The sequence below is a fragment of the Cherax quadricarinatus genome, chromosome 35, assembly GCF_038502225.1.
Source record: "Cherax quadricarinatus isolate ZL_2023a chromosome 35, ASM3850222v1, whole genome shotgun sequence".
Taxonomy (NCBI): Eukaryota; Metazoa; Arthropoda; class Malacostraca; order Decapoda; family Parastacidae; genus Cherax; species Cherax quadricarinatus.
Genome location: NC_091326.1, coordinates 398,065 through 421,282, shown reverse-complemented (window position 1 = coordinate 421,282; position 23,218 = coordinate 398,065). Strand labels below are relative to the sequence as shown.

General features: G+C 39.2%; 1 protein-coding gene across 1 annotated transcript in view; it reads left to right on the top strand.

Moving 5' to 3' along the window:
- Window positions 1–23,218, top strand: part of Rok (Rho kinase) — a 147,892-nt gene that overhangs the window by 96,116 nt on the left and 28,558 nt on the right. Inside the window, exons 23-32 of the mRNA XM_070091512.1 lie at window positions 56–253; window positions 496–768; window positions 1,594–1,804; window positions 2,019–2,179; window positions 2,603–2,857; window positions 4,619–4,888; window positions 7,431–7,524; window positions 12,237–12,454; window positions 13,047–13,263; window positions 15,179–15,338. Of these exons, the coding sequence (XP_069947613.1) occupies window positions 56–253; window positions 496–768; window positions 1,594–1,804; window positions 2,019–2,179; window positions 2,603–2,857; window positions 4,619–4,888; window positions 7,431–7,524; window positions 12,237–12,454; window positions 13,047–13,263; window positions 15,179–15,338 (2,057 nt within the window). The remainder of the gene's footprint in view (window positions 1–55; window positions 254–495; window positions 769–1,593; window positions 1,805–2,018; window positions 2,180–2,602; window positions 2,858–4,618; window positions 4,889–7,430; window positions 7,525–12,236; window positions 12,455–13,046; window positions 13,264–15,178; window positions 15,339–23,218) is intronic.

The following is a 23,218-nucleotide window of genomic DNA, read 5'->3' as shown; positions in this document are numbered from 1 at the left end:
TTAAAGCTTTTATTTGCTGTATGTTTGATCTGTTCTTTGCTTTATGACTTAAAAGTTTAAAATGAGGGTGTCCAATTTAATATTTGTTATTTTCACACCATGTCAGGCAGACAATGAGATTGAAGGCAGACGCAAGTTAGATGGTCTCTACCAAGAGGTCAAGAAGAAGCTTGAAGATGAGCAGAACAAGCGAACACGAGATATTGTCTCTGCTCAACATGCCCATGACAAGCTTAATTCTTTGGAAAAGCAGGTTTAAATTGTGTATTTCCTTGTATTGTTGGAATTTTAATAATTAGCAGAACAGCAGTTGCTATTTCAATTTTAGTGATTTTTTTAATGCTGTGATATGTGTAATTTTGCTAGAGGTAGTGTTTTCATAAGAGCTCAGAACTTTTTAATTATTATTGGGGAATGATAATACCATAGTTCTGTTTAATTACTTCTGATATTTTTTAAGTTATATGATGAATTATTCAAAATACTTTTCAACAGCTTAAAGAAGTTCAAGATAAATTAAAAGTGGAATCTGACAATAGCACACGGCTTCGCAAACAAAATGCTGAATTGACTGTTATAAACCAGCGAAAAGAAACATCAGTAACAGAGTACATGGAAAAAGTATCAGCAGTTCAATCTGTACGGGACACCTTAGAACGAGACTTAGTTAATCTACAAACACAACTGGACCAGGAAAGAGCACATAAAAATCACCAGGTTGACCTTCTGTCACAAGCTGATGCCAAAATACAAGCATTACAGTCTAAGGTATGTCTTTTGCTGTTTCATTTGCATACAGTGTAACTAAAACAAATTAGTATAGCACCCATTGTATGGATTCCTTATTTGCTTTTTATACTGTGTTATCTGTATCACAGGGACAATTTTAATCTCATTCTTTTAGATAATTTAATGTCTTGCAAGTACAGTATTATCTTTTCCTGTATTATATTAGAATGTTCCTACAATTTTGCACATTTAGACAAGCATTTTTAGTGGTACTTGAAATTCTTTAAAATTCTGCTCCATGCAGAGCGCAATGTGAGCAACTGACCTCGGATCTTGCTGTTGGGTTAAAATAGCAGCTTTTGGGTGGTTTTCCTTGTTAGCTATTTCTTTGTGCCAATAGACTAGAAAACAAACTAGTGCAATGGAGCGCTCAGTTGGTTTAAGACCAGACGTGGCATGAAATAGGCCTCAAAGTGGCGGAAGTGATTGATTTTGGGCAATTTTCCTGGGGAAGGGTAGGGGCTTACCCTACCTTTCCAGTCTCTTCTATAGGGTTTAAGTAGATCTGTTTCATTTATTGGGGCTGCCTGAATCTAGATATAGCATTCTTGATTATGGTTTATTAGTTGAGGAATAAGGAAAATGTTGATTTTTGGTGTGTAGATACATTTAAAATGGAGAGCAAGTGTTATATAGGAAAGGCCTGGGGACGTGATTAATGAACAGACAGTACCTACAGTGTTTGTTTTCGGGACTGCATTTAAATTATAATTTGTTGAAATTGTGTAAAATGAGGTCACTCATGCTTACCTCTAAAGTTCAAAACCCCCTGGCTTGCCATGATCATTAAATTTATTTTTACAGCTTGATAGTGCTTTCGAGAGAGAAACAATTGCTCGTAAAGAAGCTGAGAATGTTTCAGAGCGTCTTGTACAGCTGGAAAAAGATAGAAACTCACTGGAGTTAGAGTTAAGGGGCATGACAAGCCGTTACGAGCAGGAGGCAAGAGCTTTGCGAGAGGCTAATAATGCTGCCCCTACACACAACCACCAGTCCAGTGCTCAAGCTTTAGCAGGTGAGACTCCTTTACATTTTAAGGTTTTTAAGGTCCTCAACGATTTTTTTTTTTTATTCTCGTCAATTTTAAGTCCTTGTCCTGTCATGAAGGCTAATTTGAAAATTTGATAACGTAAATTTTGTACGTATCCCTAATTAAAAAATACATATAGTCATGGAATTAATTGTAAGCTAAATAGTTCAAGGAATTGACAGATATGTGTATTTTACAGCCTTGCAGGAACGTCTTAATGCAGAAAAACAGAAACGCCAACAGGCAGAGGCATCTAGTCAGGAGAAGGAGCGTCAAAACTCTATGTTGAGTGTTGATTACCGCCAGCTGCAGCAACAGCTTCACAAACTGGAGGGAGAGCACCGCCAAGAATGTGAAAAGGTAAATAAGTTCATATACTCATATATCAGTTTACACTAATAAGTAGTTTTGAAAACTACTGTTCTTGTTCTCTGTAAATATTTGTATAGTTTTCCTTTTATATTTTTTTTTTATACCTGTACTTATTCATTTATATCATGTGTTACATTCCTTTTTTGTATGTTCTAATTCTCTTCATATATGCACTTTGTTATTGCAGGTTTGTTTTTTCCATCCACTTTCCTCTTAATTCTGTACTAAATCTCTTGTTTTGCCATAGTATAATTTTTCTGGTCTTCTCATGTAGTTGGGTAATATCACTTCAGTTCTAAAAAAAATTTATGATTTACATCATTTATGGTAAGTTTTTTATTTAAATTTTATCGTACCTTTTATTTCAGTGTTACCATAAGCACGTCTTGTAACCTAGTTCATTCTCTATAGGTCAAGGTTCTCCAGAAGCAGTTGGAGACAGAGACTGAGAAGAGATCAAGCATTGTTGCAGAACTTCAAGCTCAGGCATCCGAAGTTGCACTCTTACGTACCAGAGAAAAACAACTCGCTCGAGATTTAGAAGAAGCCAAAGAGGCACGGTCTAGCATAGAGGAAGAACTGCACAAACTCAAGACACAAAAATCAGTTGATGACATGCAGATGAGGGAGCTGCAAGACACACTTGAAGCAGAACAGTATTTCTCAGTAGGATGTTATTCCTTTTGGTTGTTGTTTGTGTAATGTGATGGAGTATTATTTGTTGATTAGCTCAAAAAATACAAAATTTATTAGTTAGGTGGGTGGCCATTAAAACTTGGAAATAAAAAGAAATATTTTAGAGGACTAATAAGAAATAGAAATCAAGAGTAATGATAGTAAGAAATAAAGAATTAAATTTATTACATAAATTATTTTCCAATAAAAGTAGGTCTTAAACAGAGATGGGTGATGTCACCATAACTGATAGGGTGTTGGGAGAGGTATGGGATTAAAAGATAAAAAATTTAATTCAAAGTAGAAGTTGACACAGTTGCTTTTTGCCAATGGCACTGCTTTTGGGAGAGCTTGGAGAGAAGTTGCAAAGGCTGGTGGACAAATTTAAGAGGGTGTTTATTAAAAGCAAGGTGAAGACAATAACAAAAAATTTAGGTAATGAAAGATTGGATATCAGATTGGAAGGAAGAGTATGGAGGAAGTGAACACATTTAGATACTTAGGAGTAGATTTGTCATTGAACAGGTCTACGAAAGAGGGATGAGATGAACTATAGAATTGATGAGGGACAAAAAGTGTTTGATACATTGAGGCATTTGCGGAGGCAAAAAAAGAGGAATGTATCAGAGTATAGTGGGACCAACATTCTTATATGGTTGTGGAGCATGGGTTTTAAATGTTGCAGTGAGAGGCTGGAAGCAGTGGAGATGTCATGTCTGAGGGCAATGTTTGGTGTGAATATACTGCAGAAAATTTGTAGTTAAGAGATCAGGAGGAGGTCTGGGGTATTATCCAGAGGGATGAGGAGGGGTTATTGAGGTGGTTTGGACTTTTAGAAAGGATAGAGCAAAATAGGTTGACTTTGAGCGGAAGGAAGGCGGGGTAGGGGTCATCCTAGAAAAGATTGGAGGGAGGGTGTAAATGAGGTTTTGTATGTGAGGGGCTTTGACATCCAACAGGCATATGTGTGTGTGTGTGTGTGTGTGTTAGATAGTGAGTGTAGGCAAATGGTTTTAATGACTTGCTGTGATTTTGGAGTGTGAACAAGGTAATATGTATTTATGAAGGATTTCATAGGAGCTAGTTAGCTAGATTTGAGTCCTGAAGATGGGAAGTGTAGTTTCTGCACTTTAAAGGAGGGGTGGGGTTATTGCAGTTTGGAAGGGAATCTGAGCTGTAATGTCAGCACGTCTCTGGCCAGATGGTGATAATGAAGGAGTTTCCTCTTATTTGGGTCTCCCTCCCTCGGTGGGAGATGGCCAGTATGTTAATGAAAAAAAAATTATTTACAGTACAGTTGACTGTCAGTTAATTTGGTAGTTACCTTCCTAAAAATGTCATATAATTAAAAAATAATGTAAAATGAACTGACAAACATAAAGGAGAAATAGGGTTACATTCCTCAGACCCCAAAACATGGCAACCAAATTCTTTTTAAAGCTATGTAATTTGTCAAGACTCAAAAAATAAAGAAGTTTTCTGTATTACATTATAGTCAGCCATATTATTAGCCTTTGTGTTTACTGCCTTTTTTTCAATTTTCCTCTAAATTTATTCCATGCTGCATAAATGTGGCATACTCGTAGAAAATATGCTGCATTTTTTTTTGTCTGTTATGTCAAAAAAGTGTTAAAAGTTGGTGTTAATTGATTTCGTACTATACTTTGTAATAGAATTTTTATAAGAGAATAATTTTTTAAATTTACCATATACTGTATGAAAAGTTTTGCTCATTGCTTTTAATTTTTTCAGACACTTTACAAAACTCAGGTACGCGAGCTACGTGAAGAGGCTGATGACAAATGTCGACAAGCAATGGAATTGGAGGAGGAGCGCACAAGCCTTACTCAGCAACTGCAACTGGCTGTAGGACGAGCTGACTCGGAGGCTCTTGCACGTTCTATTGCAGAAGAGACTGTAGCAGAACTAGAGAAAGAGAAGACCGTTAAAGAATTGGAGATTAGTGATCTTGTTTCCAGACATACGGCTGACATCACAGAAAAGGATAGTGCTCTTAGTGCGGTTAGTTTTATGATTTTAAATTTTTATTTTTGCAGCTTATACTATGCAAGAAAGCTCTTCTATTTAAATTGACATAGAGTGGTTATGAAGAATATAATTGAGAGTCCTGTACAATACAGTAAATTTTAATAATTAAATGTTTTTTCTGTTAAAAAGTTTGAAGTCTAGTTAGGAATAACTAAGCTATGTCTTTGGGAATAATAATTACTGTACAGTGGACCCTCAGTTATCGGTTGTTCCTGTTATAGGCCAACTTGGTGATCGGCCGATTTTTTGGCTCCCGGTGATCAGCCATTATTTCGATGATGGGCCGTTTCAGACTTGTCCGTCCGCCAGCTGGGGCTGCTTGTGCGTCAGTTTGGCTGTGTCTTTTAGTGTGTGAGGAAGATTCTGCTCATACATCCAAACATTTTGCTTGTTTTCATTGCTTTTTGTGTTTTTTTTTTTGCAGTGCAACTGCAAAATAACTAACCATGGCTCCAAAGAAATTTTCTAGTAAAGTTCCTGTGGTAAAGAAAGTGGGAAACACCATGGATTTTAAGCACGAAGTGTAGCAGGCATGCAGGGAGTGTAGCAGGCATGCAGAGAGTGTAGCAGAGAGTGAAACAGGCATGCAGAGAGTGTAGCAGAGAGTGAAACAGGCATGCAGAGAGTGTAGCCGAGAGTGAAACAGGCATGCAGAGAGTGTAGCAGAGAGTGAAACAGGCATGCAGGGAGTGTAGCAGGCATGCAGGGAGTGTAGCAGGCATGCAGGGAGTGTAGCAGGCATCCAGGAAGTGTAGCAGGCATGCAGGGAATGTAGCAGGCATGCAGGGAGTGTAGCAGGCATGCAGGAAGTGTAGTAGGCATGCTGGGAGTGTAGCAGGCATGCAGGGAGTGTAGCAGGCATGCAGGGAGTGTAGCAGGCATGCAGGGAGTGTAGCAGGCATGCAGGGAGTGTAGCAGGCATGCAGGGAGTGTAGCAGGCATGCAGGGAGTGTAGCAGGCATGCTGGAAGTGTAGCAGGCATGCAGGGAGTGTAGCAGGCAAGCAGGAAGTGTAGCAGGCATGCAGGAAGTGTAGGCATGCTGGGAGTGTAGCAGGCATTCAGGGAGTGTAGCAGGCATGCAGGAAGTATAGCAGGCATGCAGGAAGTGTAGCAGTCATGCAGGAAGTGTAGCAGGCATTCCAGAAGCCAGCATTTATCTTCAATAAAGATATGTAATACTGATTTAATTGTTAAAAAAATTATTTTTTGGTGAGTATTTTTGTTTGGAATGGATTAATTGTAATTACATTAATTCTTATGGGAAATATTTCAGTTTTCAGCCAATTCGGTTTTAGGCTGAGCTTCTGGAACAGATTACGGCCGATAACCAAGGGTCCACTGTATATATTTGGAGTGACATCTAAACTGTGATATCTGGGTACCTCTGCAAAGGCAGTGATATTTTGTGAATGTTGGCAAAAGTGTTGAATGATGGTGCAAGTGTTTCTTTTTTGGGTCACCCTGCCTTTTAGACGGTTGATGCCTTAAAAAAAAAAAATGATCAAATTTAGTTTTTCTAATACAGTGGAATCTCTGTTTTTGTATGCCCTGGTTTTCATAGGATTCGGTTATCGACAACTTTTTTTGTCAAAATTTTGTCCCAGTTTTCATACATCCGCTTGGTTTTTGTGGAGTTAACAATGGTCTGCCGTACCAAACGCGTCTGCCCGCCTGCGCCCACACAAAGCATCCCGCGCATTCCGACTCAGTCTGGCTTTGTTTCTCGTTGAGTGAGGATTGTGAGAATGTTCCTTCTTCGGTGATTAAGGACATGTGTGCAAAGTGGAATGAGTTGCAAAGTTTTGTAGAGAAATATCACCCTAACAAAGCTATTGCAAGCCGTGTCTGCAACATGTTCAATGACAATGCCTTGTCCCATTTTAGGCAAGTAAAGAGACGCCAGTAACAGACCTCTCTGGACAGATTTTTTTTGCGAAAGGGGTCCATTGACATTCAAGCTGGTCCTAGTGCCACTAAAAGACAAAGAAGGGAAGTAACCCCAGGTGGGGCCTTGATACTTGAAGTCTTTGTGGAGGGGGATTTCCCTTCCAAACAATAACCTCCCCTCCTCGTTGTCTTCCATATGCCAACAAGAGTCTTCAATAAAGGTAAAAGTGATGTTAAATGTTCATTTATCCATTTCATTAGTCATTTATATTTATTTATCATTTTTTCTGTATGTAAAACTATAGTTATTCTCTATAAAATGTATTTTTTGTTAATATTTTTGGGTGTCTGGAACGGATTAATTGGATTTACATTGTTGCTCATGGGAAATATGGCTTCAGTTTTCGTACAGTTCGGTTTTCGTCAAACTTTCTGGAACGAATTAATCACGAAAATCTAGGTTCAGCTGCACTGTACTATAATTTAAACTGATGATAAGAGGTTTTCAACCTTGGCAGACATACCGTTTTGTGGAATTTCAAAAAGTGTTAATTGTTTTAATGTATTACTGTTGCACATCAGCTCTTACAGATATCCAAACATATGTTTATGTTCATTGTGTTTCAGGTGAAAGAACGGGAACAAGAACTGAGCAGATCAGTGGAGAGTCTCAAGCAGGAGAAGGAGGCACTTAATGCTCAAGTCCAGAGTCTTGAGGAAGGTTGGTCCTTTAAAGGAAGGGTTTGTGATATTTACTGTTTGGAGTGACATCTGAAATGTCGTATCTTCACACCTCTGCAAAGACAGTGATTATGTGTGAATGATGGTGATAGCATTTCTTTCTGGGTCACCCTGCCTTGGCAGAAGACAGCCATCGTGTTGAAAAAAATATACGTATTATTTTTAGTCTTTTGGTATCAGCCACATTGATATATGCATGCTCCTGGAATCCCACTCTCTTTACAACTCAAGAAATGTTAATAGCACATAATTCATTTAGCATTCATGCATTATATGTTAGATTTATGATTATGCAGTAGTGAGGCTTGTCAGGTAAAGAAATGAAAAAAAGCAAGTTTGACATTTGAATAACGAAACACAATTAATTAGTTGCACTTTGTACTTTCAGGTAAAGTTTTGTAATAACAAACAAATTAACTTTGCTTTCATAAAGTTTGTATTTTGCTTAATTTTCACATGCCTAATGTTTTTGCTTTGTGATTAAGCATTTTACTTGTACTCACCTATAAGTACTCATCTGTCTGAATGTATATAGATGAGTACATGAACAAGGCTTAATCACAAAAAGTATGTATGCATTTAGCCTAGTTTGTCAATATTAAGCTCTTACTCTTGGACTCTTCATACCGTTTGATCACTTGAAGCATTCAAGCTTTGTTGCATTTAAGTATAAACCCTAGTATGTTTTCAGCTTCTACTATGACATTCCCTAGTTCATTCCTCTTCTCCACTGTCATACTTGAAAAGTGTTTTGTAATATCCAGTGGCTCATTTGGGTGTACAACTTGTATCAGTGATCCCTTGTCTTGGACCTTTCTCTGGCTAGCAGTTATTTTTGACACCTTGTTCATACCAAGGTGTATTTTGTTTGCCAAGATCATGTCTCATCTTGATTTACATTATTTCTAGTTTTGATGTCAAGTTTGTAGTTTTTAGCAAGTAGCTTTTGATTCTTAATTGCACTAACAATCTGAGGTGAGCCTCTTTACTTTTCCAAGTTTGTTGTATGTTTCACTCATTGTGGGCTTCACACAAGTGCTGAATGATCTTCAGTTATTTGTGTAATGTTCCAGTCACTGTATTGTTCCTTTATATTCTTTCTTCAGTCACTGTTGTGTATGTGGCAAATAACAATTTGAAAGATTCATTGTTCTGTTTTATAAAGGCCATTTATATGTTTGTGAGACTATCATACACTGCTGATATTTTCTTAATTTCTTTTTTAACATGTCAGACATCTTGCAACAAAGTAGGGTGACTCTAAAAGGAAACACATTCACCATCATTCAGTGAATTGCTGTCGTGCTAGAAGTTCATTGATTTTTCAGTTAAGATGACCCTATGAACTGCTACGTCCTCCTCCTCCCTCTAGAGTGCAGGCACTGTACGTCCCACCTCTAGGACTCAAGTCTGGCTAACTTATTCACTGAATCTCTTCATAAATGTTTATCTGCTCACATTTCCAACAGCATGTCAAACCATTAAAATCACTTGTCTATCAAAACCAGTCTAACATATATACACCAGCCTGTTGGATATTCAGTCCCCTAGCACTTAAAATTTCCTTCATCTGCTCCCTCCAGTCTTTTCAGGAATGACCCTTACCCTTCCTTACATCCCAGATTTATTAACCTCTTAGTCATCTTATTCTGCTCCACCCTCTCTAAATGTCCTAACCACTTTAACACACTTCTCAGTTCTCTGAAATACATTTTTAGTAACCCCACACCAGCTTCTAACCTCCATGCTCTCCAGATTCTCTCTATAATATTCACACCACATATTGCATTAAGGTATCTGTGGAGACAATGTTATCCTTGGAGGCAAAGCAGGGAATGTACAAGAATATAGTGGTACCAACACTTACATATGGGTGTGAAGCATGGGTTGTGAATGCTGCAGCAAGAATGAGGCTGGAGGCAGTGGAGATGTATGTCTAGGGGCAATGTGTGGTGTAAATATTATGCAGAGAATTCATAGTGTAGAAATTAGGAAGAGGTATGGAGTTACTAAAAGTATTAGTCAGAGGGGTGAAGTGGGGCTGTTGATGTGGTTTGCTCATTTAGAGAAGATGGAACAAAGTAGGATGACTTAGAGGGTTTATAAATCTGTAGTGGAGGGGAGGAGGGGTAGGGGTCATCCTAGGAAAGGATGGAGGGAGGGGGGTAAAAGAGGTTTTGTGTGCAAGGGACTTGGACATGCAGCAGACATGTGAGCATGCTAGATAGGAGTGAATAGAGACGAATGGTTTTTGGGACCTGGCAAACTGTTGGAGTGTGAGCAGGGTAATATTTTGTGAAGGGATTCAGGGAAACTGGTTAGTCGAACTTGAGTCCTGGAGGTGGGAGGTACAATGCCTGCACTGTAAGCAGGGGGTTGGGATATTGGCTGTTTGGAGTGACCTCTAAAATGTCATATCTGAGCACCTCTGCAAAGACAATGATTGTGTGAATGAATTTTTTTTGGGTCTTGGTGGGAGATGGCCATTGTGTTAAAAAAAAAAATATTGCTTTCAAACATGACTTCTGCACTACCTCCATCCTCCTCCTCACACCCATATAAAAATGTTAATATTGCTATACTCTGATACATTCCCATTTTTTGCCTCCATAGATAAACTTTTTACCTTTTTGTCCTCGTCTGTTCTGTGGCTCTCATCTTTCATGGCTCCAGCCACAAACATGTCCATCTTATCTGATATCCAATTTTTCATTGCCTAGACTTCTTGCTCGGGTCTATAAATCAATTATGTGTAATATAAGTCAATAAGAGACCTGATCATATCTCTGTTAATTTAGATTCTTCAAGAGTCGTGGGATCATTGTGAGTGCATTATAACCTTTTAATGAGTCTGAAATTATCACAAGCTAAAGAGTATTCCTTTACTTTATCATCTCACCTGCCTTGGGTTTAAGTCCCACCCGTTCTGTGATTTGTTTACTTTATCAATTATTGTTTTCGTACAGGATTCAGAGTACAGTAAGTCCTCAACTTACACATTATGGACTTCCTGAATTGTGTAATATTCATAATACAGGAAGTTTTCAACTAAAGAACACATTGGGGACCTTCTGTATTGTGTATAATAATATACAGGTCTTTCTCAACATTTGTGTTTTCAACTTTCGTTGGCGTCACACATTCGCGAATTTCCAGCCGCGAAATCACATTTAAGTTTCCCGCCACCCGCGCGTCCCTACTACCCTCCCTCCAATTCCCGCAACTGGCAGCCAGCCCGCCTGCCACACAGTGTGGTGAATTTTGTTTGTTCATTATTTGCTATTTTTGCTATTAAACTACAGTGTAAATAATGTCAACCCATTCATGACTGCATATTGGAATGGCCATTCGGACAGGTATTGGACGGTGACATCATTTGTTTACTCTTGAACATGGCAAAGAATTGAACATTTCTGCTGCTGCTACTGTTCGTGCTAATAGTAATAATAATGCGTGTTATTAATAATAAGAATAATACGATAGAATTGAAGAAGGAAATTGTACAAAAATACGAGGGTTGAAGGAGTGGTGGAGGCATTGTGAGTCAGTTTGGCTTTATTTATGCTGGAGTGAGCATTAGCCTCTGTGCTCTTCCAAACATTTCACAATAATTCATTGTGTTTGGTGCTTGTAGATTAAGCGTGACTGCAGTGGTTGAGGCAGTGGTTGAGGCAGTGGTACAGGCAGTGGTTGAGGCAGTGGTTGAGGCAATGGTTGAGGCAGTGGTAGAAGCAGTGGTACAGGCAGTGGCGGAGGCAGTGGTATTTAATAACATACGTACATGTTGTTAATAATAATAATAATAATGATAATACATGTTATTAATGATAGTAATAATAATATGATAGAATTGAAGGAAATTGTACAAAAATACGAGGGTTGCAGCAGTGGTGGAGGCATCGTGAGTCAGTTTGGCTTTGTTTATGCTGGAGTGAGCATTAGCCTCCGTGCTTTTCCAAACATTTCACAATAATTCATTGTGTTTGTTGTTTGTAGATTGAGTGCGACTGCTACATAATTAATCATGGGCCCAAAGAAACTTGCTAGTGCCAGCCCTTTGGTTAAGAAATTGAGAAACATGATAGAATTGAAGAAGAAATTGTACAAAAATATGAGGTAGTGCGCTGCAGTCGTTGAGGCAGTGGTTGAGGTAGTGGTTGAGGCAGTGGTTGAGGCAGTGGTTGAGGCAGTGGTTGAAGCAGTGGTTGAGGCAGTAGTATTTAATAACATACGTGTTATTAAACCATAATATGTATGTATATAGTACAATATTTTACGATGTTTTCATGTATTTTATGATTGTTCATGGTTTAACAAGTTAAGGAAGCAGTTTGTATTATATTTCCCTACAATATATTGGAGCACCAAACATTAACGATTTTTCAACATTCGCGTGGCTCTTGATCCCCTAACCCTGGCGAATGTTGAGGGAGACCTGTAATGATATTATACGACTCACTAAATCGTAATGACACGATTGCAAATAGACTCTGATCGCGGGTTCTAATCCCACCTGTGGTATGGTTTATGATATTATATACAATACAGAAGATTCTCAATGTGTTTGTAAGTTGAGGACTTACTGTAGTAATGGTAATTATAATTAGACAGCTTTTGTAACCACCCTCTTGCTCTTCAGTACAAGAAGATGAACATCATTTATACAATATTGCATTTTGTTTTCCCTTTTAGAAAACAAGAAAGTTACTAATGATCGTAAGGGTGAGCTTGAAAAATTAAGTAAACAACTCAAACAAGAACAGCTTCTCAAGATGCAAGCAGTCAATAAATTAGCAGAGATCATGGCCCGTAAGGAAAATCTTCCAGCTAGTCGTAAACCTAAGGCTTCAGCAAATGATCTGAGAAGAAAAGAGAAGGAGTGCCGTAAATTACAACAAGAGCTGACAATGGTAAGTGAAAGTTGTGTGACCATAAATGCTAGGTGACTAAAATTCTTTCTGATTTTTTTCATTGAATTGCTTACATTTAATGGTGTAACTCCAACAAGTATTTGATTTGGATTACCAGCATTACTTATTAGAAGCCTATGTGATGAAAATCATCTGTATAATAATGATAAAATATATTACTCCACATGGAAGTGAGGAAGATCCTTCTTCCATAAGCTATGCGTCTTATAAGAGGTAAGTGTGGTGCTGGGAAGAAAGGACTAGTAACCCCTTCTCCTGTACAAGTTACTAGGTGTAAAATGCTTTCGTATTCACTTTGCGCTGGTGGGAGGCAGCCGATGTGTTAAAAAAAGATATTAATTAATTCACAGCTAAGTAGTATGCAACAGTGGAACCCATTTTCACAAGCAAAATAAGGTACAAAGCCAAAAAAAAAAGTGTGGACAGTGATAAATATTTTTAATGAGAAGGATTAGTTTTCTAGTGAGGTACTGTATTAATTTTTATTGCTTATGTTTTGTAAATTATCTGAAGTGTATCAACATTACTATTATTTGATGGTCTGTGACTGTGTTCTATTTTATTGCCATAGGAACGTGACAAGTTCTCTCAAATGGTGTCAAAATATCAGAAGGAAGTTCAGGATCTTCAAGCGTTGTTATATGAGGAGAGTCAGTCCAGAGTTCGACTTCAAATGGAGGCAGACTCTAAGGACTCTGAAATTGAGTCTCTTACCTGTAAACTGGCCAATATCAACAGTGAGACAGCTTCCCTCAGTAGTGGCGCAGACAACGATATCGATGAATTGGGTTAGTACCAAAAGAATAAGTGAAAGTACAGCTAGCAGACAAATTGTTTGACAGGTTGTTGAGGTGGTTACACATATTCATTTAAATTGATTTATAATACTGTGTGTACATGTGTTAATCATGCAGAAAAACACATAATGAATGATTAAAATAATGGATAGCCATGAAAAAAAAAATAATACTGCAACATTCTATTAGCCATACTGACTGTGCCTTAGAGATTTCAAGTAGTAAGAGAAAAGTTTAAAATTATAATTTGTAACCAGAAAGCATGGAAATATGTTATGATTTGCCTATTTTGGTTAATTCCAACATGTTTGTCAGGTTCAGTGTCAAAGATAAAGAAACCTTTGATGTTTTTCCCTAACATTTTAATGTCACAAATTAAAACCCTTTTTGGGGCAAATGGCCATAAATTTAGAAATTCGAACTGAACTCCCTATAGTGGATAGAGTAACTCAATATAAGGTCAGTGAGTCCATATAAATGGAATTCTGATGTTTAGTTTTCAAGCAATTGCTAATCAGCGAAACCCTAATTTAGTATGGCCTGCCCGTATTAGGGAGTAGAAATTTGGCTGTTGCAAACTTGCAATGGTTAATAAAACAGCAAATAACTATTTTTTTAATTGATTATACAAACAGACAATATAAAAAATATAAGTGGAACTTGTATCCAAACCTTTTTTAGGTATTAGAAAAATATAAAAAGAAACCAAATTGCTACATTGACACATTGCAAAGGGATAAAATTTTCAAGTCCCATATTCCTGAATTCCCTGAGAAAGAACAGTCATTGTATATTACTAATTGCTAGAATGGAAGGGTATGAAGCAATTTTTATCCTTTATGCATAGATTTACTTTGCATATGAAGCAATAAAATGACGATGTGGTATAATTGTTCTTGTTCAACAGGCATCTCCTCGGTCCTAATACCTCTCTTTTTCTTGACTACTTTTCACTTTCTGGCTGGCATTTCTTCCTCATCATCACTTGACACCTCTGCATCCAGTGGCAAGTATTCATCACCACTTTCAAGCAAGCAATTCTGGGTCATCTACCTCCAGTTCTGAGTCACTTTCCTCCAAAACACAGACATTTTGACTTGGTGTTGGAGGGCTCACCATAAAACAATTTCACATTGATCTGGAAGGACAATAAAAATGTTCTGTACACATCCAGACCACTACAAAATTCATATAAGCAATAGAAATATTTTTTATAAATATTTATTTACCAAAATTGAAAACTGCCCCTAAAAGGGCAGAACAAAATTTTTTGAGGTCTCTTTTGTTGCACTATTTTCATTTGCATGGTACACTCACATTATGCTTCACACGGTCTTTATATATATATCAAAATATGCCCAAACTATTCATTTATGCACTAGACATAACAATCAGTACTTACCGACATTGTAGAGGATAAAATCCAAGGGTATTTGAGTCTCACTATTTGAAAAAATGTTACTCTCGGCGATGCCAAGCCAGAAGTGTTTACATCTTGGTCTCTCAACCAATGGGAAGCGAGAACAGGACAGCACCACTTAGCTGAAGCGACTCAGGGAAGGCTTGTGATTGGTCAGAAATAAAGAACGGGAATCTAGGTGCGCGACACGAGTAGGATGACACGTGCAGAAAATCACGTGCTCAGACCCGCATATTTTGCGGTCTGCCCCATAAAGGGTTAAGAGTTCTCAAAGTTGTATTTGTTCAATATCATATGCATATTTATCTGCTCATCATTTATGGAAGTCTTATTATGCTTCATTAAGTGTTGATGTGATTGAGCTCACTACAGCTGCCTTGTGCTTGGAATACACCTTCATAAAAGGAGGGACACTTACATGTATAATTATATATTAGTTTGTTTTCAGTGTTCTTACTCAGCATTTTATTATTTTTTTGTTTTCAGAGTCTCGACTAGAGGGTTGGCTGTCCATTCCCAACAAACAGAATATAAAACGCCATGGCTGGAGACGACAGTATGTGGTTGTCTCATCAAGAAAGATAATTTTTTACAACTCAGAGAATGATAAACAGAACTCCGACCCGGTTCTCATTCTTGATCTAACGTATGTATGTCTTTGAAAATTCACTAAAGACTCTGTTAGGTTTAAGTAGAAATAACAGTCTGAAAAAGGCTCAGTATGGTTTGGCTGTGTAGTATGTACAGTTTAATCCATTCCGTGACCTTGCTCGTATCCTGATCTGCTTGTATGCTGAGTCATCTTTCCTCATTTAACCCTTTCAGGGTCCGTCCCATAGATCTACGGCTTTACGGTGAGTGTCCAAACCGTAGATCTACGCCAAAATTCTAGCGCCGTCAAATTTAGCGCGAAAGCGCTCATAGGCCTACATGTGAGAGAATGGGTCTGCGCCGTGGGTGTGCGCCTCGTCGCAAGTCAGCTCTCACTCCCCGGAAAATTGGGACTCTCCTCTTCCTGTCTGATAGTTCTGACACTGATGGAAGTGGAAATGAAGACGAATTCTACGGCTTTGATAAGTTAGTGACCGAAAATAATGACCAGGATATCGATAATAGTGCAGAAAACCCCGACGATCCTCGACCTTCTACCTCTGGTGTGGGCACTCGTGACTCACGGTCGGGTGTTCCTAAACGTAAGAGAAAACTAATATTTTCGCGTGGCCAGGCCTCTGACTTCAGTAATGATGATGATTCTGATGTGGATTGTGATTTTATTGCGCTCGACGATCATTCGAGTAGTGATAGTGAGGAATCATATTCACCAGTGAAACGTCGGTATGTTCGCCGCCGCATGCGCTCGGGTAGTGTACCCTATGCTGTGCCCAGGGGACGGAGTACATCCCGGAGTACATCCCGTGGCCCTACACCCGTTTTAGGTAGTGATAGTGAGGATGATGTGGCTATACTTGGCATGGATGGGCCACAGGCATCAGTGGATGGTGTTAGTGGTGCTGGTGGTGGTAGTGGCACCGCCATGCGTGACTCACCGTGCCACGCGGGGACCCACGCTGCTGACTCGTCAGTTCAAGGACAAAGCGGAGCGTCAGCCACCAGCCCGCCACAACCACAACCACCCATACAACCAGCCTATGATGTCCAGTATCCACCACAAAACCGTATGTGGGATTGGCAGCAAAATCCCAATTTTGTTCCCAAGCCTCACCACTTTGATGACTCTCAAAGTGGAATTCTACCTACCTGTCCCCTTGGAACCATGGCCAATGAACTGGAATTCTTTGAATTATTCTTTAACCAGCCATTGATGGAAATTATTGCCAGGGAAAGTAATAAGTATTTTCAGTACACCATGGCAAATACGATCTTATCACCACAGTCAAGACTACACAGGTGGAAAGAGACGACTGTTGCAGAAATGTATTTGCTTTTTGCAACAATAATGCTTATGCCTCACGTCTATAAGCATAATATAAAAGCATACTGGTCCACAAATCGGCTAATTTCTACCCCATCCTTCAGTGAAATAATACCAGTGAACAGGTTTATCTTACTGTTACGTATGTTGCACTTCTCTGACAAAACCAGGCCTGACAGAAGTGACAGGTTATACAAGATTAGAAATGTTTTAATGTATCTCAAACAAAAGTTCAGGATATACTTTTATCCATTCAAGAATCTTGTAATTGACGAGTCTTTGATTTTGTTCAAAGGTAGACTGTCATTCAAGCAGTATATACCGAGCAAGAGGAACCGCTTTGGTATAAAATTGTTTGTACTCTGTGATTGTGACAGTGGCCTGGTGTTGGATATTGTTATATACACGGGTAGTAAAACATTGAAAGATACCAAGATGTTATTGGGTACCTCAGGTGACGTAGTGAGAAACATGATGGCACCTTATCTTGGTAAGGGCCATACATTATATACCGATAACTGGTACACAAGCCCATTACTCAGTGATTTCATGTGAGTGAACAAGACAGATGTGTGTGGCACAGTGCGTTCTAATCGTAAACATATGCCCAGGCTCAACGCAGGTGTTCGTGGTGATGACGTGCAGGTGTTTACTGCCAATGACATCATGGCATTACGGTGGAATGACAAACGAGATGTCACATTGTTGACAACCATTCACCGTAATGAAATGCAAGACAGTGGCAAAGTTGATCGAGTGACTAATGAACGTATTCGAAAACCAGTGTCAGTGATTGATTATACACAAAACATGCGCTTGGTTGACAAGTGTGACATGCAGATTGGTTTTGTTGACTGCGTTCGTAAGAGTTACAAGTGGTACATGAAACTTTTCTTCCATCTCATGGACATTTCAATGCTGAATGCATATAATATGTACCAAATAAAGACTGGTAACAGACCACCGTATGGTGAATTTTGTTTGTCTGTTGTCAGACAACTCATAACGAAGTACCAGGTAACAACACCTGCAATACAACATGGTCCTCGAATTCATCACGATATACCCAAGCGTTTGAGGAGAGAAGGTGATCATTTCATAATACAGCTTCCTTCAACTCAAAAGAAATTTGCTCAGAAGAGATGCATTGTCTGTGCACAAACAAAACGACGGCAACAAAGACGCAAAGACACTCGGTTTATGTGTGAGGAATGTAAGGTGCCTCTGTGCATGGTGCCTTGTTTCAAGGAGTTCCACAAGCTCCAGCAGTTCTAAAACCATGTCCAGTGATTGTAAATATGTAAATATATGATAGAACATTAGTATTATACAATATTTGTGCATGTTTATTGTAATAAACAACAGTGGTAAACAATAATATGATAATAACTTTAGTGCGGTTATTGTGTTCAATACAGTGAGTTTATATATATCAATTATATACAGTATTGGTCTCTCAGGCCCCAAATGTTAGTAGGAATAGAAAAAAATTGGAAAAGAAAAGAAAAACAACTAAAACAACAAAATAATATAATACGTGTATGTGGAATTCGTCGATGTTGCCACCACCACATCATTTTCTATAAACTTCTTGGCACTGTATCTCGGTAAGTACTGATCAGATTCTAATTTTTTTTTGTTTTATTACCTTCACAAAAATATGCTCTTTAATTCTGTAAGAAAAAAATAATTTTTTTTTTTTTTTCAAAATTTCTTGGACACTGGTGCGTGACTTCAGATTTTGGCCTTGGACCCTGAAAGGGTTAAATTAATTGAAATGCCATTAATTCGTTCCAGTGGAATTCGTGCTCTCAGGAGGCAGGACAGAATACAGTGGTACCCAGAGTTTTGTACAGAATTTGTTCCAGAAGGCTGTTCGAGTGCCATTACTGAATGAATTTGTTCCCATAAGGAATAATGTAAATTAGATTAGTCCATTTCAGACCCACCAAAAATATGCTTACTTTTTAAAAGCACTTACAATAATACACTTACATAATTGTTCGAGTTGGGAGCTGTATGAAACTCGGGGTACCATATACATGAATATGACCCTAATATCAACTCGGCTGCTTATTTATCTATCACAATTCATTTAATATGACATAATAAATAATATAAATAACATGAAACCTGATACAGTGGACCCTCGGTTATCCGCTGTAATCCATTCCAGAAGGTCGGCCTAAAACCAAAATGGCCTAAAACTGAAATAATATTTCCCATAAGAAATAATATAAATACAATTAATCCATTCCAGACACCCAAAAATATTAACAAAAAATACATTTTTTAAATAATTATAGTTTTACATATGCAAAACAATGAGAACTAAGTAAAATAAATAAATGAACATTTAAATCACTATTACATGCCTTTATTGAGGACTCTTGTTGGCTTATGGAAAATGGGGAGGAGGAGAGAGGGAGGACTGATTACTGTTTGGAAGGGGAATCCCCCTCCATAAGGACTTTAGGTATCAAAGCCCTCTCTGGGGTTACTTCCCTCCCTGCCTGTCTGCTACACTCCCTCCATGCTACACTCTCTGCCTTCCTCCTACACTCCCTGCTACACCCTACTACACTCCCTGCCTGCCTGCTACACTCCCTCCATGCTACACTCCCTGCCTCCCTTCCACACTCCCTGCTACACCCTACTACACCTGCTACACACTCCCTGCTACACTTGCCTCCTACACTCCCTGTTTCTGCCCTACCTGCCTTCCTCCTACACTCCCTGCCTGCCTGCTACTACTCCCTGCCTGCCTGCTACACTCCCTGCCTCTGCTACACTCTGCTGCACTCTCTCCCTCCATGCTACACTCTCTGCCTTCCTCCTACACTCCCTGCTACACCCTGCCTCTTTACTACACTCCCTGCTTCCCTTCCACACTCCCTGTTTCCCTGCTACACTCCCTGCCTCCCTGCTAAACTCCCTCCATGCTACACTCCCTGCTACACTCCCTGCCTCCCTTTCACAGCATGTGTGTAAAGAACCTAGGATAACCCAAAAAAGTAAGGCAGAGTGACTTATTTCCATTGGGGTCCTGCCTCCCTGCTGCACTCCCTGCTAAACTCCCTTTTGCAACATTAGCTTCCTTGATGTTTGGATGAATGAGCAGAAGTATCCTCACTTGCCCAGAGACACAGCCAGACTGACTCATGAACTCTTGAGCAGCTGGTGGGCAGGTGGGTGAACGCTCACAATACAGCCGATAAGCGAAATAGTGGCCGATTACCGGAAGTCAAAAAACCTGCTGATACCCGAGTTGGCCGATAACCAAGGGTCCACTGTATATACTCTAGAATGAATAAAATGTCATCATGTGACAAGTGAGACTCTTTCCACCGCGAGGTGCACTGCCATCCCCTGACACTCCCAACACCACCATCCCAGCTTTCGTGAATAGTGTTCAGTTCCACTTCTCTCCTACAAGCTAGCTGTGTTTGTGAATTGTGTTTTGACTTACTGACTTGACTGAATGACTTACAAACTTGACTGACTGACTTACTAACTTTACTGACTTGACTGACTGAAATACTAACTTTACTGACTTAACTGACTGACTTGACTGCCGTACTGACTTGACTGCCTTACTCACTTGACTAACTGACTTGAGTGACTGACTGACTTACTGACTGAAGTGACTGACTTGACTGAGTGACTGACTTACTGAATATTATAATGGGAAGTGCTAAACTCGCAGGATTATACAGTGCCTGTGAGGGGGAGGGGATGGAAGGTATTCAGGCTTAAGGGACTAGAGCACAGATACAATTCCCTAGGTCAAGAGCCCCTCACCAGCGTCAAGGAACCTCCCTTGAAGGAAAAGCTCACATCCAGTATTTTTGCTGTATCCAGAAACAAAAAAATGATCAAGCGACTGCTTGTATTCTGAAAAACTTGTATGGTGGGGCACTCGTAAGCCGAGGTTCCACTGTATATGGAAATGGAGGGGGGGGCAGTGTATTTGTTTGCTTATTTGTTTATATATTTGTTTTTGGTATGTGAAACAATATGTGTTTCTAGTGGATTTGTAAAACATTTAAAATTTTGCTGCCATTGCCATGCTAATTTTTTGTTTTTTATTAACACATCGGCTGATTCCCATCAAGGCAGGGTGACCCGAAAAAGAAAAACTTTCATCACCATTCACTCCATCACTGTCTTGCCAGAAGGGTGCTTTACACTACAGTTATAAAACTGCAACATTAACACCCCTCCTTCAGAGTGCAGACACTGTACTTCCCATCTCCAGTACTCAAGTCCGGCCTGCCGGTTTCCCTGAATCCCTTCATAAATGTTACTTTGCTTACACTCCAACAACACATCAAGTATTAAAAACCATTTGTCTCCATTCACTCCTATCAAATATGCTCATGCATGCTTCCTGGAAGTCCAAGCCCCTTGCGCACAAAACCTCCTTTACCCCCTCCCTCCAACCCTTCCTAGGCCAACCCCTACCCCGCCTTCCCTCCACTACAGATTTATACACTCTCGAAGTCATTCTGTTTCGTTCCATTCTCTCTTCCATGTCCGAACCACCTCAACAACCCCTCCTCAGCCCTCTGGATAATAGTTTTCGTAATCCCACACCTCCTAATTTCCAAACTACGAATTCTCTGCATTATGTTCACATCACACATTACCCTCAGGCATAACATCTCCACTGCCTCCAGCCTCCTCCTTGTTGCAATATTTATCACTCATGCTTCACACCCATACAAGAGTGTTGGTACAACTATACTCTCATACATTCCCTTCTTTGCTTCCACGGACAAAGTTCTTTGTCTCCACAGACTCCGAAGTGCACCACTCACCCTTTGCCCCTCATCAATTCTGTGATTCACCTCATCCTTCATAGACCCTTCTGCTGACACGTCCACTCCTAAGTATCTGAATACGTTCACCTCCTCCATATTCTCTCCCTCCAATCTGATACCCAATCTTTTGCCCCCTAATCTTTTTGTTATCCTCATCACCTTACTCTTTCCTATATTCACTTTTAATTTTCTTCTTTTACATATCCTACCAAATTCATCCACCAACCTCTGCAACTTCTCTTCGGAATCTCCCAAAAGCACAGTGTCATCAGCAAAGAGCAACTGAGACAACTCCCACTTTGTGTTTGATCCTTATCTTTTAACTCCACACCTCTTGCCAAGACCCTCACATTCACTTCTCTTAAAACCCCGTCTATAAATATATTGAATAACGATGAAAGGGAAGCGGTAATTTCATGCACTGGCCAGGGAGGTATACCATCTTTTAGGAGTGAAGAAGAACAGGATGTGAGTGTGGGGGAGGTGCGTGAGGCATTGTGTAGAATGAAAGGGGATAAAGCAGCTGGAACTGACGGGATCATGACAGAAATGTTAAAAGCAGGGGGGGATATAGTGTTGGAGTGGTTGGTATTTTTGTTTAACCCTTAAATGGTCCAAACGTATATATACGTTTTTTCAACATCTGAAAGTATGTAAAGAAATGTAGATTTTTTTTTTTGTTTTACATGTGAAAATGTGTAAAAAAAACTTTTATCTACATTTTTTTTGTTATATTTGAAAATATGTAAAAAAAAGTAGATCTACTTTTGTAGCACTGCGAATTTGAACGTCGATCTGTTTGGACCGTTTAAGGGTTAATAAATGTATGAAAGAGGGGAAGGTACCTAGGGATTGGCAGAGAGCATGTATAGTCTCTTTATATAAAGGGAAGGGGGACAAAAGAGATTGTAAAAATTATAGAGGAATAAGTTTACTGAGTATACCAGGAAAAGTGTACGGTAGGGTTATAATTGAAAGAATTAGAGGTAAGACAGTATGTAGGATTGTGGATGAGCAAGGAGGTTTCAGAATGGGTAGGGGATGTGTAGATCAAGTGTTTACATTGAAGCATATATGTGAACAGTATTTAGATAAAGGTAGGGAAGTTTTTATTGCATTTATGGATTTAGAAAAGGCATATGATAGAGTGGATAGGGGAGCAATGTGGCAGATGTTGCAAGTATATGGACTAGGTAGTAAGTTACTAAATGCTGTAAAGAGTTTTTATGAGGATAGTGAGACTCAGGTTAGGGTGTGTAGGGAGACTACTTCCCAGTAAAATTAGGTCTTAGACAGGGATGTGTAATGTCACCATGGTTGTTAAATATATTTATAGACGGGGTTGTAAAAGAAGTAAATGCTAGGGTGTTCGGGAGAGGGGTGGGATTAAATTATGGGGAATCAAATACAAAATGGGAATTGACACAGTTGCTTTTTGCTGATGGTACTGTGCTCATGGGAGATTCTAATGAAAAATTGCAAAGGTTAGTGGATGAGTTTGGGAGTGTGTGTAAAGGTAGAAAGTTGAAAGTGAACATAGAATAGAGTAAGGTGATGAGGGTATCAAATGATTTAGATAAAGAAAAATTGGATATCAAATTGGGGAGGAGGAGTATTAAGAAGTGAATGTTTTCAGAGTACTTGGGAGTTGACGTGTCGGTGGATGGATTTATGAAGGATGAGGTTAATCATAGAATTGATGAGGGAAAAAAGGTGAGTGGTGTATTGAGGTATATGTGGAGACAAAAAACGTTATCTATGGAGGCAAAG